This window comes from Orcinus orca, chromosome 10, assembly GCF_937001465.1.
Source record: "Orcinus orca chromosome 10, mOrcOrc1.1, whole genome shotgun sequence".
NCBI classification, from domain to species: Eukaryota; Metazoa; Chordata; class Mammalia; order Artiodactyla; family Delphinidae; genus Orcinus; species Orcinus orca.
The window spans coordinates 83,639,578-83,655,366 of NC_064568.1; the positions used below are offsets into that span (position 1 = coordinate 83,639,578).

General features: G+C 45.8%; 2 protein-coding genes across 7 annotated transcripts in view; one reads left to right on the top strand and one right to left on the bottom strand.

Moving 5' to 3' along the window:
• ZFP57 (ZFP57 zinc finger protein) overlaps nucleotides 1-4,266 on the top strand; it is a 20,279-nt gene extending 16,013 nt beyond the window's left edge. For all 3 annotated transcript variants that reach the window (XM_033417030.2, XM_033417029.2, XM_049715567.1), the window contains exon 6: nucleotides 754-4,266. In XM_033417030.2, coding sequence (XP_033272921.1) covers nucleotides 754-1,988 — 1,235 coding nt within the window. In that variant the 3' untranslated portion in view covers nucleotides 1,989-4,266. The remainder of the gene's footprint in view (nucleotides 1-753) is intronic.
• Nucleotides 2,563-12,674, bottom strand: MOG (myelin oligodendrocyte glycoprotein). 4 transcript variants are annotated; one of them, XM_004286085.3, is made up of 8 exons: nucleotides 12,393-12,673; nucleotides 10,893-11,240; nucleotides 7,029-7,142; nucleotides 5,683-5,703; nucleotides 5,336-5,356; nucleotides 3,653-3,769; nucleotides 3,332-3,352; nucleotides 2,563-2,989 (listed from the first exon to the last, which is right to left on the bottom strand). In XM_004286085.3, the coding sequence occupies exons 1-8, from the start codon at nucleotides 12,472-12,474 to the stop codon at nucleotides 2,976-2,978; spliced, it is 738 nt and encodes a 245-aa protein (XP_004286133.2). In that variant the 5' UTR covers nucleotides 12,475-12,673; the 3' UTR covers nucleotides 2,563-2,975. The 4 variants fall into 4 exon arrangements, 3 of the variants coding, with proteins under 3 accessions (XP_004286133.2, XP_049571525.1, XP_049571526.1); XR_007479548.1 differs by having other exon boundaries at nucleotides 3,332-3,769; XM_049715568.1 differs by having other exon boundaries at nucleotides 2,563-3,352; nucleotides 12,393-12,674.
• Nucleotides 12,675-15,789: the final 3,115 nt, after the last annotated feature.

Sequence of the window (15,789 nt, forward strand, 5' to 3'; positions counted from 1 at the left end):
TGGTCCAGTGGGTAAGACTCCATGCTTCCAATGCAGGGGTCCCGGGTTTGATCCCTGGGTGGGGAGCTAGATCCCACACGTGTGCCGCAACTAAAAGATCCCATATGCTGCAACTAAGATCTGGCGCAGCCAAAATAAATAAGTAAATAAATTTTTCTTTTTTTTTTTTAGAGTCTTTTCCAAAAGAAAAGAAAGGGAAGGGAGATGAGCTTGATGCTGAGTTGGAGCAGGGGAGACTTGTTCTTAAGAGTAGAATAAAGACTTGAGAGAAATTTAAGTCTGAGCTGACCACACTCCTGGTTTGCCAGGACAGTCCTGGTTTATGCTTCTCATCCTAGCTTGATTGTTAATAGCACCTCCCGTCATTCAAGCGTCCCAATTTGCATGATATATTATGAGGTCACCAATAGGTATCTGGGGTGTCTGGGAGTACGAACAAAATTGAAAATGAGAGGAATTAACACACATGGTAAATCAACTGTACTTCAATTTAAAAAAAAAATGAAATGGATTTCAAGAAATGTGGTTAAAATTTTGATCTCTGATATTTTTGGAAGATTCCAGTTAAATTTTTATTTGCTTTTAATTGGAAAACCCCAAAGTTTATTCTTATCTCTGGCCTCTGAGGTCTAAGAGTGAGCGTGAATGTGGCGGGGGGGAGAGGGAGGGCAGAAAGAGGGGAAGTAGCTTGGACTGAGAGCTTGTGTCGGGGTTGTCATGGTGAATCTCGCTATTCTTCCTCATTCCCTACAGGAGACAAGAGAGAGGAACTTCAAGAACAGAGTCAGAGTTTGGGAGATGAGGGAAATAGCGATGACAAGAAGGTCTCCCTTGCTTGCAGAAGAGCAGGCCCATCCTCTGCTCCAGCTGGGTCCCTGGACAGGACACCAGTGTCCCCAGCATCCTGGGCTGGGCCACCCTTTACCTGCCATACCTGTGGCAGGTGCTTCAGCAAGCGCTCCAGCCTCTACAACCACCAGTTTGTTCACAGCTGCGGCCAGTGCGGGAAGTCCTTCCTGAACCCCAAGGACCTCAGCTACCACCGGCGCAAGCACCTTGGGGAGAGGCCCTTCTGCTGCTCGCTCTGTGACAAGACCTACTGTGATGCTTCTGGACTGAGCCGTCACCGCCGTGTCCATCTGGGTTACCGGCCCCACTCGTGTCCCTTCTGTGGGAAGTGCTTTCGGGACCAGTCTGAGCTCAAACGCCACCAGAAGATACACCAAGGCCAGGAGCTGGGGGCTGGAAACCAGAAGCATATCCTGAAGATTCCAGACAACACAGCTGGATTCCAGGGGCTGGCAACTGCAAACAATGCACCAGTGGCCGGGACCCAAGGACCCTCATTTAAAACCACCGGTCCCGAGGCTCAGACCCAGCCATCTATAGACAGGAGCCCGGCACCTGCAACCAAGAACCAGGTAGTCACTGGGAAGGCTCAGCGCCCAGTCGTTACAACTGCAGAGCCTGTGACCAGGACCCAGGCAGCCAACACGAGAACCGCCTGCCTGGATACCAAGTCCAGCTCTCACCCAGGAAAGCCTTCAAGACTCAAAGTCTTCTCTTGCCCTCATTGTCCCTTGACTTTTAGCAAGAAAAGCTGTCTCTCCAGCCACCAGAAGGCCCACTTCACAGAGCAGTCCAACTGCTGCTTCCACTGTGGCAAGTCCTTCACTTTATTCTCTGGGCTGGTCAGGCACCAGCAGACTCACTGGAAGCAGAAGCTCTACTGTTGCCCTATCTGCGACGTCTGCTTTGGGGAGAAAGAGGACCTTTTGGGTCACTGGGGGGGCTACAGGGGCAAGGGGCTCTGCCTGGGCAGTCCCCATAAATGCTGGGCGATCCTGGGTCAGTCGCTTGGCTTCTTTCCCGATGCGCCCACTGTGGCAGGGGAGGAGACGGATCTTTCTCCTGGATCCATACCCTCAGGAGAGGGAAGGAAGGGAGGGGAGAAGGCAGCAGAGGAAAGAAAGCAGATAAGGCAGTGAAGATCTGGGAATGTAAATAAATGGCCTTTCCACCCAAGGTCTTTCTCTGTTTGGTTTTCCTGAGGGCTAACCTCCAGGGTAAGGAGACTGGGGTAGAGGAAGAGAGAGGTGAAGGAATAATGAAGAAAATACAGAAAGGAAAAGGGACAAGAGGTGGCACATGGAAACTTGTAGTATTATTAATTAGCACCCAGCTTGTTTCTTTGTGTCTGACAGACCATCAAGTAGTAGTTGTTGAAGACAACAGTGGACACTCCAATAGATATGAAGATGGGAGAAAAAAGATGAGTGGGGGAGAGAGTGTGAGGGACCCATCTGGGCCAGATGTAGAAGGGAGGCATTTTAAAGCAGGTGTGTGGCCCAGTTCTCACCCCTTGCTCCCCTGGCACCTCGGTAGGCTGCCTGGGGCAAGATGGAGCTCTGGCCAGTGTTTTGCAGGTTTCTCCCCATCTCCTGTTTTTGGTTAGGGCTCCCCATGTCCTCACTCTGCAGGTCACTTGGCGCTGTCTTGGATGTTTTGGACTTTTCCTGCTCCTTCCCAGCAGGGCTGAGATCTTGGAAGAAACGACCACCATTTGCGAAGTTGATGTGCTATAATTTGCAGTGAGGAGGTTCCTGGTCTCCAGTTCATGGCAGAGACCCTCTTGTCTGTGTTACTCTGCAGCACAGGTGCCCTCTGATGAAGAGAAGAGCAGCTGCCTGGCTGTAACCAGAGAGGGCTTCCAGATGGAAGATAGACCAAGGAGTAGAAATATGTGGGCAGCATAAAGGGGGAGAGGAAGGAAGGAGCTGGGGAAAGGGAGAGACAAAGTAGATGACAGAAGAGAAGTTGATCCTATTTGGAATTCAGAGCGTTCCTGCAAGTGCAGATTGGAATGTCCCCACAGCAAAGAGGCCAGTGAGTGCAACTTGATGGATGTGACATCCCCGAGGACCAGTCTTTGGGCCAACCAGGCTCTTCTCCACCCTGCCAAGATGCGACATCATTCAGAAGGGGTTTCCTAGAAGGAGGAGAAAATGACTTGAAAAAGCTGTCAACAGTTTCTGTCATGAAACTGTCACACCAGGGAGAAGAAAGCCCTGTGGAGTCATCTGGCCTTGGAGGGGAGGCCCAGGGCAGCTGCTGTAGGGAACAATTGAGAAAGGAGGCCAGCTGGAGTGGGATTCTTGCTTTGGAGCACGAAGGTGGAGGAGGAATCCTCCCTCCAGCCAGGCTCACCAGCCCTTCCTTTCCTTTGGGATTTTGATCCCTCAATAGCCCCCTCTTCCCCTTGCTGCTGCTTTCCTTGTTTTTTTTTTTTTTTTTTTTGCTCTCAGCTTATAAGAAAGAGAAGAAAACTTACTTAGTTCTTCAAGAAATTGCCCTGAAAACAAAGAGAAATAGGTGATGAGTGGAAGATGACTAACTCCTCCCACATCCTCCCTGTGGAATTCATAGTCACCCCCCCCCTCCCTTTCCACTAAGGGACCCCACAGATCTCAGTAAGTGGCTCTCTTTATGGATTCTCTGAGGAGCCTGGAGTTGGCCATGTGGATAGAGCAGGAAGGAAATTCCAGCTCTGAATCTTGAGCCCTGGTTCCATCCACCCTCTTTATGTTTCCCACTCAGGGCTGGCTTGATCCCCTGCTGCCCAGTGGTCCTGTTTGCTGCCCCAGCACTGCACCTGCTAGTCGTCCGTGTAGCCAGTTGTAGCAGATGATCAAGGCCACCAGGGGTCCGAGAAATGGCACGATTACAAACAGGGTTATCTTCCAGCAGGGCACCCTCAGGAAGTGGGGATCTGAATCGTTTGCCACAGAACAAACAGGATTAACATGTGTTCCCCCTTGTGTCCCACCCACCCCTCTCCATTTATTATTGGGTTTATTTTGGGTGGTGGAGGGGGGAGGTTCTTAACCTGGGTTCCAAAATAGTTTGTGGATAGAGTCCAGGGAGTTCATGAATTTGGATGAGAAAAGCATTCCATTTTTATTTTCACTAACTTCAAACTGAATTTAGCATTTTCTTACACTAAAAATGTAGCTAACAAACCAGTTATCGGCAGTACCTGTGACTTTATCACCAATGGAAACCACATGCCCTTCAGAGTTGTTGCAGAAATCTCAGAATACTGTTTATCAATATTTTGAAATTACCAAATTATTAGACCTGCTGCTACATTTTATTATTTAATGTATATTTTGTATTTAGTGTATATTATTTAATGTACATTTGTTACTTTATCACAAATTGGTTTATATTTCGAAAACTATTTCAAAACAATGGTTTTCTTTGTAATCCTATGTGTTATATTTTATGTGTACAGTTCAAAACATTCTGGGAAGGGAGGGGTCCATGAGGCTTCATCAGATTGCCAAAGAGTACAAAAAGTTAAGACCTTTGTGTTTTTTTTTGTTCGTTTGTTTTTTTGGGGGTTTTTTTTGTTTTGTTTTTTTTTAAGACCTTTGTTTTTTTGAATCCTGTAAAACAAAGATCCTGTTCCTTCCCTTTGAGTTGCAGACTATGTGTGTTGTTTTTCCTGCACACTGATTAAATGCTAGCGTGGAGCCAGGGGCACCTCCAGCCTCAGGAGGAGAGGCTGTTCAGGAAGGCTGCTCAGAGCAGGGACCATCTTATAATTTCTGCAACACCCATTCAACCAATATTTGGGTGCCCTTCTATTGTAGGCATTGTCGTTAGGCACTGGACAATCTGCAGTGAATAAAAAGGACAGAGACCATGTCCTAGGGCCAACATTCTTTTTTTTTTTTTTTTTTTTTTGCTGCATGGCATTCGGGATCTTAGTTCTCCCACCAGGGATTGAACCCTCACCCCCTGCAGTGGAAGTGCAGAGTCTTAACCAGTGGACCACCAGGAAGTCCAGGCCAACATTCTAGTGGGGTTTGATGTCTTCACTCTTCCCCCAAGTCGCCTTCCCTGAGGAGTCACATGTAGTTACTCATTCTGTACTGTGAAAACTCCTTCCTCTGTGAGTTGTCGGTGATGTATATGTACTTTGTTCTCCAGTAATTTATGTATATGTATCACCTCCCCAACTAGACATCAAGTTGATGTGCAAAGGATCTGTTTACCTCCCCTTTGTAATTCCTGAAAAAAGAAGTAATGTACATAAAGTACTTGTAATTGCTAGAACATTAACATTCGGGAAGCTGTTACAGTGCCAGGTACATGAAAGCGTAATGTGTTTGCTATTATCTAACCCATCCTAGGTGCAGATGATGACATTCAAAGAAAGAACAAGAGAGGGAGGAAACCAACCAGAAGCCAGGGGTCCTTACGTCCCCAGGTAACAGGAGCCGAGTGAAGCACCAAGCTGACCTGGGGTGCTGGGTACCCCAGGACTTACCAAAAGTCCGGTGGAGATTCTCTGAAAGAACAAATGGAAAGGGATTATTAGTATGGCACTCAAAGCAATCTTTTCTCCTCTGAGCCTTTGTTATTTAGTCACTTTAAATTATAAGTGATGCACGATGGAGGAAAGGAAGCGGTAGGATTTTACTTCTACTCTGGCTGAAGGCAGGGAAGAGGAATGAGACTCTATGACTGGTTATAGGAGTTTTAATAGTGAAGTTCCCGCCTGAAGGGAGCACAGGGTATTGGGACAGAGGCAGAGATGGTCTGAGAAAATGACCATTTCAGTTACACCAGAAGACCTGGAGGGAGGCATGGGGAGGGAAGGTGCCTGGAACTCACCCATCTCTGCTGGAAGTTTTCCTAAAATAGAAAAAGGCGACATTTTTAGTTCCAGCTCAGGCACTAGATGGGGCCCCTCCACACCCATTGCCTTGGGCCTTTGTGCAGGTTGTTTCTCAGTAGCCCATGAACTCCCTTAGAGTGAGAAGAGCACCAGATTTGAAAGCAGGAGTTCAGGCTCATTCCCTGGCTATTGCCTGGGTTAAATATTGGGTTAAAGAAAGTGGAGAAGCTCAGTAGACAGCGATGTTCACCAATGCCCCAAACGAATCTAAGGTTTTATTACCGCCCCCACTGCTCTCTGCTCCTTTTCTTGCTGGTTCTCAGTTCACAAGGTCACTCCACCCCGCTGGGTTGTCACTTAGTAAATCTAAAGCTACTTCACATCTGAATGAGGAAGGAAGGAACTAAGTTTTTAGTTGAGCAGCTGCTTTGTGACCGGCTCTGTACTAGATGCTTTACATAACACTATCCCCTTTAATCCTCCCATAACTTGTAGGAGGGAGGGTGTTATCTCTACTTGACTCAGACTAGGCAACTGAGGCTTGGAGAGTTCGTCATTGTCTGAACTGGATCTAAACCCAGGCTGGCCAACTCCACTGATCGGGTTCTTTCTGCTCAGCCATGTGGGCTGAAGACCTTTCTCATGTGGGAGAAGAGGTAACTGAGTATCTGGGATGAGGTCAAGGGAAGAGAAGATCCCACCAATATCCCCCCTCATATACTCCAAGCCATCCTTACTGCTTTATCCTCTTAGGAATGGGAGGCGGAGGAGAATTAGAGGCCCTGCGGGCTTTGGCTTTGAGAACGCTTGGTGGCGGGGAGAAGTCTCAAAATGAAAGCTCTTGGGCGCAAGAGAGGAGCTTCAGACGGTTGAACCCATGTCCTCAGTGTTGGATGGAAAAGGAGGAAACAACACCTACTATGTGGTAGGGACTTTTACTTACAGTATCTTTATTTAAACCTAGTAGCACAGACTTGCCTGATTCTGAAGCTCACACTCCCCAAGTTGCATGAGCTGCTGTGTATGTTTCAGGGGCCAGAAGATAGGGGTTTAGGCCTGAGCTCTGCCACTTATAAGCTGTGCCAGCTTGAGTAAATCTCTGAACCACTCCAGGCCTCAGTTGCTTCCTCTCTAAAATGGGGCTATTATATATCAGCCCTACCTCATAGGGAAATGAAAGGCCCTATTATCTAAATGATATTTACATTCGGTAGGATGTAAAACTTGTCGTTATGGAGTTCTGAACCCAGAAGTCCCTCAAAAATAAACGTTAGCTGACCAAGCTCCAAGAGACCAGGGACTTCAGGGAAGGGTCCCCAGCCAGCCACCCTCCAGCCTGTACCTCTGAGTCTGCGCTGCAGGCAGAGGAAGGCAAGGCCCACAGTGATCTGCAGGAGGAACACAGGCAGAACCGCGATGAGCGCCAGCACTCCAGGGTTGATCCAGTAGAAGGGATCTGAAAGGCAGAACCGGGGGGCCCAGCACTGCGTCATCAACACCCAGCACAGTGCCCACGGCTCCATGAGTCAGGATCAAAGAAGATGACTCAGAACTAACACCTAAGCTTAGGTTTAAAGGAAAAGTAAGTGGTTGTTTCTGGGAAGGGCCAGTGGTTTAGAATGACACGAGTCGAGGCTGTATACTGGGCCAGTCTTGGAGAGTTCTGAGAACCACGAAAAGGACTTAGATCTGATCCTCAAGGTCACGGGGTACACAAGCATTTCATGCTGAGGAGTGACAAGGTCTGATTTACTGACTGCAGGACTGGAGGAGGGGGTCGAAGGCAGTCAATTAAGAGGCCATGGTAATGGTGAAAGTAAAACACATGAGCCTAGGACAGTGGTGGCGGTGTAGGAAGTCAAGGTGAACTTAAATAGGAAAAAAAATACATATTTTCAGTAAACTTTAAGCTGAAATTTAGTGTTTCTTTCAATTATGTTTGTAGGCAACACTCCACAACAATATGAACAGAACCTGAGACTTTGTCATCCCTAAAAATCACAAATATTTTCATATCACGGTACAGAAATCTCAAAATATCACTTATGTTCATTTTGAAATGACACTATTATTAGGGCCACCCCATATCTTACTTTAATATTTTGATAACTGTATTTCAGTACAAGTATGTTTTATGCATTTCAAATATCCTTCTGAGAAGGGGTTCATCGACTTTACCGGTCCGACAAAAGGGTGCATGACACAAAGAAAAGTTAAGAACCTTTCTTCTGGAGCTTTTGAGAAAGTAAGATCCGCCGGATTTGGTAACTGAGCGGACATAGAGTGGGAAAGATAAACAGACAGGGGATGACCTTTGGCTCTCTGGCGCCATCTATTGCCCATTCTCGAGTCGGCTCAGTGCCCCAAAGCTTTCCCTGTATAATCTCAATGTTCAGGGCCGGCCCTTGACATCTTGTTCTCTGCGTTAGGGAGCTAGATAAAGATACTGCCATCAGGGTAGGCATTAAGTCAAGCAAACAACATCAAACTGGTTTCTTAGGTATAAATACCATCCTTCAAGCTGCGGTTTCAGGCTCTTGTCTGTTACTGTGTTCCCCAGGAGAAAACACAGCCAGCTCTACTTTCAAAGTTCTCATTGGAAGTTACCTGGAGCAACATGGTTTAACAATTACATATTTTAGTTCCTTTTTTTGTACACCTTTTATATTTTAACAAAGGGTTAGGATCACAAAAAGAGAGAAAAAGATATTATGAGACTTCTGATGTAAAGTGATATGAACGAAGTATATAGCATCACCTATGAAATATGCTTGACAAAATAAATCAAACCTGAATCTGATTGTTCATATCCTAATCTATAAGTTTACAGAAAATAAAAGGTATGGAACACTGTGTTAAACAACGTGGGAATGAAATCAGCAAAATCTAGATCGTGGGAAACTCTACAGGGCGAATACCAACCTGTGGATCTTGTTTGGGTTGGATTCAAGCAAACCAACTGTAAAAATATATTTATAAAACAATCATAAAAATGTGAACACAGACTGAGTATTGTTAAGAATTTTTGTTAAATTTTAAAGATGTAATAATCGTATTTTGGTTATGATTTTGTTTTGTTTTTGAGTTTTTCTATTTGAGACATACGGTTTTGAGGATTTAGCAATGACACGATAATGCTGCCTAGGATTTGCCGGAGGAATTCATGTGGGGAGGATGGTGATGAGTGGGGTCTAGTGAAACAGGTGGCCTGTCCTTGGGTCATAACTGTTGCAGTCAGGTGATGGGAACTTGGAGGCTCATTATAATAATCTCTCTACTTCTGTATATGTTTTAAAGTTTCATAATGAAGAGTTTAAAGAAAGGTTTAGAGACAACTAGTAATAAAATCACAAAACTGACAAGAAAAATACAAAGTTAGAAGGAGAGATTAGAAACTCTTTAGAGAAAGAGGTGAGGTAATTACACCTGAAACCTGGCAATCACATAGTTACTGCATTTCAGTCCTAAATTTGTCTCAGCTTCCTCACGCTAGGTGGGTGGTCCATCATTAAACTCTCTTTTTAAAAAGACTCTTAGGCATGCAGATTATGAGAAAGGAGAAGAGGGTGGGAATGTGGAAATCCACTGAAAGGAAAACTTTCTCCCCGGGCAGTTCATTTGTTTGTTTGTTTACTTGTTGGGGTGGGGTGGGGATGTACTTGGGGAGGCAGTTACTGAGCCAGGAAGCTACTGAACAGGAATGAGGAAAATCGGAAAACTGGAGAGATCTTCACTATCAGACTTCCTTGCAGGTAAAAATCCCCCAGTGTAAACAGCTGTATGAAGAACATTCTGTGACACACAAAGCTGTTTTCACATCCCTGAGATCCGTCTCTAGAAATAGTGCTTTGTTATCCTGCATACAATGCCGTCTTCTGGTCCCAGTACTGCAACAGTGGCCCTTGAGATACAAAAGTGATCAATTGTCTGATGTTTGCCCAGCAGGTGGGGAGGAGGGAAGGGAAATGACCTGAGGCCCAGGCCTCAGAATATTTTTGTTCCTCAATTAAATAGCAATTAACTTTCAAATCTCCCCCTCCTTGTCCGTGTCTTAACCCCTCGGGGATAAAACAAAAAAATAAATTTCAAAGTCATCCCTCACATAAAGCATAACACGGGGCTTCCCTGGTGGCGCAGTGGTTGAGAGTCCGCCTGCCGATGCAGGGGACACGGGTTCGTGCCCCGGTCCGGGAAGATCCCACATGCCGCGGAGCGGCTGGGCCCGTGAGCCATGGCCGCTGAGCCTGCGCGTCCAGAACCTGTGCTCCGCAACGGGAGAGGCCACACCAGTGAGAGGCCTGCGTACGGCAAAAAACCCCCAAACAAACAAAAAGCCAAACATACCACAAATGAAATTCTGGAGAAAGGAATCAGTGGAGGTAAAATCTATAGGTAGCATCTCTTTTTATGATTATATTCAGACATTAGTTCTACTTGTTTAATTCCTTGCAACGATGTTTACCAGGAATATATTGTTTAATAATGTTCCTCATCTAATAAAACACCACAAACACATCAAATGAGGAATTCACTGTAATAGGGTTTGACTCCTTAGGAATAAGGCCCTTGTTTATAACAAATAAATGAAAAGACAATCCAAAGCAAAACAAGAAAGGAAAAGGTCCACTTGGATACTTTGATTATCTTTCAGATAAGTAATATTCCCCTCTAGTAGCACAAAATAATCACAAATGGATTATTTTGGATTTTGCTGCCTACATTTTTCATTTTTTCTATTTAAAAATTTTTAAAAGTTCTCTATACGTACCCACAAATGTGCATGTTATATACACACTTTTATATAAATGGATAAATTTTTTGTTCCCTAGATTCTGTAGCTTGCTTTTATCACTCAACAATACCTTGTAAAATGCCTCCAAGCTGTCTGGAATGGCCCTACAACAATCTTTTAAATGGCTGCATGATATTCACTGTATGGGTAACAGTGCTTACTCAGTCACTTCCCGACTCATGGGCACGGACTCTGATTCTGGCTTCCTTACATCATTACAGAATAATGATGTAACAGACAATGTGAGCATATGAATTCCCAGAGATACTGATGTGCGTATCTCTATGGAGTTAATTCCCAGGAATGAGCTGTTTGGGTTGAAGGATCTCATCTCAATTGAGAGAATGACTGAAGGCTCAAAGGGAGGTCCTGGCCACCCAACAGACAATACCTACTATTATAGACACTACTCACCTTCCACTTTCAATTCTATTGCTGCCTCCTCTTGGTAAGAATGATCTCGGAAGAAGCAGGTGAAACCTCCTTCATCTGAGAACCTTACATTCCGGATCCTGAGGGTCACCTTTCCCTCCCCAATAGTCTCTTTCAGCAGCTCCGTGCGGCCCCGGTATTCAGGCGCCTGTTCTTCATCTTGGTCCTTGCCATTTCGGTAGAGATGAACCACCCTGGAGAAGGGGAGTCGGTACCATCCCACCTCCATGCCTGTAGCGTTCTTTCCTGGAGATATGCGACAGGGCAATTCCGCTTCATCCCCCACCAGCACCCGGATGGGCTGCCCTGGTCCCATTACTCTGAACTGTCCTATCCAAGACACAAAAGAAAAGAAACTGAGCATCAGAGGGAACCTTGACAAACAAACCCTTCATGGGAAGGGCTGCTTCTAAACAGGGAAAGAAGACACTTGATTTTTAAATAGAATTCTAGAGCCAGGGAGAAGCTCAATTTTTCTTAAAGGTCTCTGGTTATAGAGATACCGTGAGTTCCCTGGACAGAACATTCTAGCATGTGGTCATCCCAGCCTTTAGGTCCCACCTTGGAATGTGGTCCAGCATCTTGCAGCTTAACTGTCCCATGGGCCTCCCTGTTCAGTCTTGGCCAACTTGATCCTTCTTCTCCCCTTAGAGGTTTTGCTTTGGTCGTTCCTCCACCACCACCTCTCCATCACTTCTCAGCCCTCTGTATTTGTTCACACCCTGGTCCCAAATTCTTCTCCTCTGAGATCTTCCACCCTAGAGGTGGAGGATCTTCTTTCCTTCTTTCCTCCTTCTTCTTTTCCTCTGTATCTTCAGCCCTCTCTACAGCTCCTGGACCCTGCCCTTACATGTTCCCAGTCTTTTTTCCTCCGTGGGATATATCTCCTTGTCAGCCTTGTAGCTACTAGAAGATGAAGCTAGTTTCTCCATTAGACCTGCAGCCATTTCCCGAGGGAGTATATGTTCTGAGCCTTCTCTGTTAGGCAGCTCCCTGAGATTGGGAATCTGTCTTCGGAGAGCAGGGATCCTCTGTAAAAACTTATTAGTGCCTGATAGTGTGAGACAGAACTCTCAAACATGATGAGACGTTACAACTCAACAAACATTTATCATGATTTACCATGGGATAGGCACAACTAAGCATATTATATATACCTTATCTAATTGAACCCTGACAGCAACTCTAAGAGGCTGTTATTATGATATTCCCCATTTGATAGGTGAGAAAGCAAAGTTGGAAAGATAGGTAAGACCAAGTTCAAGGAGAGCCCTGAGTTAAGGTCGCATGATGGATTTGGGTCTCCTTCTGAAGGCTGTAGGGAGGCACTGGCGGTATCTGAAGGGAACCATGTCAGCACATCTATGTTTCGAAAAGATAACTTGCATGGCAACTTGAGGGTGAGTTGAAGGAGGTGAGCCCAGGGAACTAGCCTTCCTGTTCTCAGGGTCTCCCCAGGGCAGGAATAAAGAGAAATCTTACCTGCAGAGCTGGAAGACAGCTGGAGGAGGAAGAGGAGGGAGGGGAGGCAGCTGGGCAGAAAGGAGCTCAAAAAACTGGCCATCTCCACTGTCAGTGGGGAAAGAGAGCCCCTGCAGCAGGGTCAGGCCAACAGAGGCCCTCGGGGTGCGTGTCCCCACGGCTGAAGAAGCCCCAGGGGAGGATCGGGGAGGGCAGAGCTGCCCTGGCCCTGCTTCCTCCCCAGCAGAGTCGCAGCTGTGCTCCCAGGCACAGCCCCACGTTACCCTTGCCAGGCACTTACACAAAAGGGCTACAGAGCCAGGGGATGACCAGGGTTTGCCTTCCCCACCCCCTCAGAGCTACGGAGCAGAGGCTGCCTGGTACTAGGCCTTCCTCCCCCACTCTCTCCCGGTGGCCAGCCTTTGAGGGGGCTTCTAGGATCTGACCTGTTGGGATGGATCACTCACTGGCCTGCAGGCTACAGCTTGTCGGTGCAATCTGCAAGGTCCCTTCAATCCCTCTCCTCCAGGTATTAGCCAAAAGATAGGGATCTGTGTTGGATTTTTAAAAAGGAAGGAACATTTAGACTTGGTTTCCTATTTCTATGGTCTCATAACTGTCATTACCAGGGCATTCTTTCCTCTTGATGTCTGACCTTTCTCTCTCCCACCGCAAATCCAAACGCCCTTCCTTATGTTCAGATGTGTTGCTTGGACTTAGTTAGCTTCTCCCTCCCAAAGAATACATTTCAGAGAGTCACGGGGTTGGGACTTCCTTGGTGGCGCAGTGGATGAGACTCCATGCTCCCAATGCGGGGGGCCTGCGTTCGATCCCTGGTCAGGGAACTAGATGCCACATGCATGCTGCAACTAAGAGTTCTCATGCCACAACTAAGGAGCCTGCCTGCCACAACTGGGACCTGGTGCAACCAAATATATATATATATATATATATATATATATATATATATATATATATATATGTGTGTGTGTGTGTATATATATATATATATTAAAGTAATGCATTTAAAAAAATAATAAAGTCACAAGTCAAGTGTCAGGAGTTGATGGTCACCTGTGCTCCAAGAAGCAGGCATGAAGAAAGCAAGATCTGCAAAGTCAGCGGCTGTCAATCAATACAGGCACTGAGGACAGATCAGCAGTCAGGACACAGCCCCCAGCCTGGGCATCACTCTCCAATTTCCTCTGTCACAGGGGAAAGTGAGATCTGGGATGGGAAAACGATCTTTCTCCTTATCCCCAGACTTGGCTGATCACTAAAGAGTGAGACCAGTATCAGCACCAAGTTTGAAAAATATATTTTCCAATCTTAAGGATGTCTCATCAAAAAAAAGTCAGGATGGACAATTTAAAGCCATGCTGTCCAATACTGTAATCACTAGTCACAAGTGCCCATTTAACTTAAATAAAATTAAAGATTCAGTTCCTTGATTGCACTAGCCATGTTTCAAACGCTCAGTAGCACATATAGCTAGTGGTTACTGCATCGGACAGCACAAATATAGACCAGATCCATCATCACAAAAAATTATATTGGGCAGCACCGTTCAAGGGCTAGGAACAGAACAGGGACAGACATTTTCTCCTCTTGTCTGAGATGAGCATGAGGGGCTAGAAGGATGGACTCCAGTCAGCTGAGTCTGGGAGTGGTGTATTCTTTTTTTCTGCAAGGCGGCTGTAGTTTGGGCCCAAGCAGGTTGGCTATTCTGAAGCCGTGAGGGTGAAAGTCAAGGTCTGGAGGGATGAATGAGGTGGGAAGAGGAGTCTCTGTGCTTGCCTGACTTCCTCTCACGTGGGGATTCTCTCCTTCTAGAACCTAACATATCCTGTGATGCTCTTCCTCCAAGATACAAGTTCAGGTTCAGGTAAGAAAGTTATGCACAAGATGCTTTCCTGGACAGGGTTTGGGGGTCGTAAGGTGCTTGAATTTGTCTGGCACTCGTCCAGTTGTCAAAAGCTGGATAGGAGGGCTTCCCTGGTGGCGCAGTGGTTGAGAGTCCACCTGCCAATGCAGGGGACACAGGTTCGTGCCCCGGTCCAGGAAGATCCCACATGCCGCGGAGCGGCTGGGCCCGTGAGCCATGGCCGCTGAGCCTGCGCGTCCGGAGCCCGTGCTCCGCAACGGGAGAGGCCACAACAGTGAGAGGCCCGCGTACCACCAAAAAAAAAAAAAGCTGGATAGGAGATCAGGGTGGAGTGGAGGGTTAAAAGATCAGAGAGGGTCAGGAGCTAACCAACCAAAACCACTTATAACGACTACACCCCCTACCTCTGAAGAGCTCACCTCACTTGCCTCCACGTCCTCGACTGCCTCACATCTTTGGAAAGGGGGTGGATTTCTGGAGCTGGGGCGAGCAGTCCCTTGGATGACATGGTCTCTGGACAAGGGAAAGGGGCAGGGCTACCAGCAAAACAAAGCCAGTGGAGTTGCCATTTACAGAAATCTGGGTATAGGAACATCTGGGTTTTGCTGGGCATGGTGCATGGTGTGGACGTGTCTAACAACCCTGTGTTGTTGGTCAGGCTGGTCATTTCCTTCAGCTCTTAAAAGTTACTTTAATTTTGTGTGGCGTATGTTATATGATCTTGCAAATATTCTTGGGTTGTTTCTTACTCTCCTCAGTAATTTCCATTTGATCTACACCTCTCACCAGGTCTGATAACAGGCCGTGTACACAGTCATGTATGCAAAGTGACATACTATAAATATGTTCATGTGTATATTAACACACTATCCGTATGTAAAATAGTAAGCACTCAATAAATGGGAGCTTACCTAGATGTTACCCAATAGCAGTACTGCATAAGCTTTTCCAGAGAATGTGTAAAATATATATCATGCCCTGTTCTGCTTCTTGTGTTATTCTTGTGGTGTTTACTTAATAATGCATAATTCCATATTAATACATAATATAGCCCTCTTGAACTTTTGAAAATGGGTTCTTATTTATTTGTTTATTTGGGTGTTCATTTGCTTCTGTTTCCAAATCCAAAAGGTATAAAATGACATACTTTGAAAATCGCCCAGCCATCCTGGGCCAACTTGTTTTCTCTGAATCCTTCCACATATGTGCCACTAGAGGGAGCCCCACAAGAAAGTTTCTTCGTGTGAGAACTAATCTACCCTCCCTCCCTTTTTAACATAAATGGTAACAACAATTTATCTTGGAGACAATCTATATTAGTACCTAAAGAACATCCTTGTTATTTTACACAGCTACACAATATTTTATGGCATGAATGTATCATACTTATTTAACTAGTTTCCCAGGACATTTAGATTGTTTCAATTTTTAAAATATCCATTTTACTAGGTTAAATAAAAATGTATTCAATTAATTTACATCAATAAATATTTAACAGAAACGATGTGTGTCAAGCTTTATATTAGGCTCTGA